General features: G+C 53.7%; 1 protein-coding gene across 1 annotated transcript; it reads left to right on the top strand.

Moving 5' to 3' along the window:
- The first annotated feature begins 630 nt into the window (after positions 1–630).
- Positions 631–1,992, top strand: LOC144162526 (uncharacterized). The gene has a single exon (XM_077693095.1). The coding sequence runs from the start codon at positions 631–633 to the stop codon at positions 1,990–1,992; it is 1,362 nt and encodes a 453-aa protein (XP_077549221.1).
- Positions 1,993–2,490: the final 498 nt, after the last annotated feature.

Genomic DNA, 2,490 nt, shown 5'->3' with positions numbered 1-2,490 from the left:
CTCATCGGCGAGCCAGGCTGCCCTGCGCGGCAGTGAAATTCTCGGCAATATCGTCCTAATGATTCCAGTCTACCGTCAGTATGCTAACGTATACAGAAAATCGAAGTGGATCAGTGGCTAAGGCGTTGCGCTGCCGAGCACGAGGTCGCGGGTTCGATTCCCGGCCGCGGCGGCCGCTTTTCTGATGGAGGCGAAAATCAAAAACGCCCGTGTGTACGAGATTTCGGCGCACGATAAAGATCCCCGGGTGGTCAAAATTAATCCGGAGCCCTCCACTACGGCGCGCCTCATCGTCTGCGTTGCGTCGGCGCGTTAAACCCTATAATCAATCAATACAGAAAATCGAAATAAAAAATTGGCGCAGCTTGCTCTAGTGGTGCAAAGCTGGAGAAACAGCAGAAATTGCGGCCCCTTTTCCGTTCCTCGGAAACCCGGCTGTTGCCCCTCACATTTATTTCTGAACTTGCCGCTAAAAACTCTCCATAACTGGCAGGCCCTGAACGGTTCGTCCGCAGGCTTTCGCATCTCTCCCAAAGTGAACCGCTTTAGCACGCGCTAGAACCCGCGGCCAAGTCCAAGGCCAACGCCAAAGGGAATGCAGTGCTCCCGCAGGAACGGCTGTGTCTTTCCATGCTCTCAGCTGGAAACAGCGCATCGGTCACTGGCCGAGGTACTACTTCGTCTGAAACTAATATGGATAACTACAAGATCATTCTTCCTCGTCTCCCAACCGGTAACGTTGTCTTGAATACCGTTTTCCTGCATGCGGACTTGAAAGGCCGTCCTTACCGGGCTCCTGACTTTAGGGATGCGTTGGCTCGCGTTATCAACCTCCGTGACGTGTTGTGCATCGGACAATATCAAATGAGTCACGTTTGGATGCTTACCTGCGTCTCCAACAGTGTCAAGCAAAAGCTAGTCCAGCTCGAGCACGTCACCGTCAAGGGACTAAAGTGTATGGTGTTTGACCCCGAAACGAGAAACATCAAAATGCAGCTACTTTGGGTGCCACGCCATTTGGACAACCGGAGGATTACTGAAGCGCTGGAACCATTCGGCACTACCCAGTCTGTTGCTAGGGAGATGTGGAGGTGTCCAGGAATGGACCACATGGAGACCGGAGCTCGGGAGGTGTCCCTCATATTGAAGGATGGCGTCTCGGTCGCTGACATACCGCACATGATGGACATTTATGGGAGCCAGTGCCTTGTACTGGTCCCTGGCAGACCACCTCTTTGTCTGCGTTGCAACAGGATTGGGCACGTACGGCGACAGTGTCGTACACCACGGTGCACCGAGTGTCGTCGGTATGGCCACACCGCAGAAAGGTGTGTCATGACATATGCGGACAAGCTCCGACAAAGTCACGAATTACCAACTGATGAAGATGTGTCCGCTCATGTCATGGATGTCACGGAGGTAGTGGACGCATCGGGGGAAGTTAGCCAGCCAGTGTTGGTGGGACCTCCCGAGGCTGTGCCAACAAATCCTGCAGCGGGGAAGAGTGAGCAAGTGGAGCCCCATACGGTGCCACCTGGTCAAGTGATAAGTGGATCGACAAGTGATGAGCAGGGGGAGCCGATTGGCATGGATTCCGCGACTCCCATTGAAGCCTTGGAGGAAGACCATGCTTCAGTACCACTGCCTGCCAGCGATGATGAGAGGAGTGACTTGTCTCCCGGTGACGTTGGGGGCGATGCTTCCGTTACTTGCCCCATGGAGATTGCTTCATCATCTTGGGCGGATGCTGTGGCTTTGCCTGACGACGTTCCGGGTGGTAGCAGCGGGCCGATGAAAAGGCCTGCTCCTGTGGATGGCGAGAAGGCATCCATCGCGGGCAAAAAGCAGGCGTCCACCGTACTGGACTCCTCCGACGCTGCTGTTCTGGCTAGTGGTCTTGTGCCGCTGGCTGGTTCCAAGAAGACAGGAAAGGTACTGTCATCCAAGGCCATCCGCAAGGGTGGTTTATCTGGAGGTCACAAGGACACGTAAGATGCTCCCACAGTATGGCAAGTGTCACAGCACTGCACGCTGCCACACTTAATGTGAGAGGCCTGAGGAACAGGAGACGACAGTACCAGCTTTTGCGCCTCCTTAAAGGAGCCATGAAGAGAAAACACAAGTTTGGTTCATTCGAAAGATTGCCTCGTTAGAACCATAACGACACCACTTATAACGCAAACTTCGCTCAAATAAGCTACATAATTAGGAAAAAAGGAAATGACCATGCGACCCACCAGCTTATTTTCCGCAACAGAACCTGTGATGTCACTGGGGAATGCTCTGCGATTGGCGGAGGCCGGCAAAAGCAAACGCATGTTAGGCAGGGCTTACAGTTTGCATAGCGAGCTAAATGCCCCTGAAACATACTGCACATTCTTTTTATGACAAAGAACGGTGGAGTAAACGGTTGAAGGTCCGAACGAACACGCAAGCGTGTGCGCCAATGCGTACGAAACTAGGCGCCGGCCGAGCTCGACATCTCGCCGT

Source organism: Haemaphysalis longicornis, unplaced genomic scaffold (assembly GCF_048455015.1).
Source record: "Haemaphysalis longicornis isolate Haplotype H1 unplaced genomic scaffold, Haemaphysalis longicornis Haplotype H1 scaffold_1, whole genome shotgun sequence".
Lineage (NCBI taxonomy): Eukaryota > Metazoa > Arthropoda > Arachnida > Ixodida > Ixodidae > Haemaphysalis > Haemaphysalis longicornis.
The sequence above is the reverse complement of the archived record's forward strand: the minus strand, read 5'-3'. Positions and strand labels throughout refer to the sequence as shown.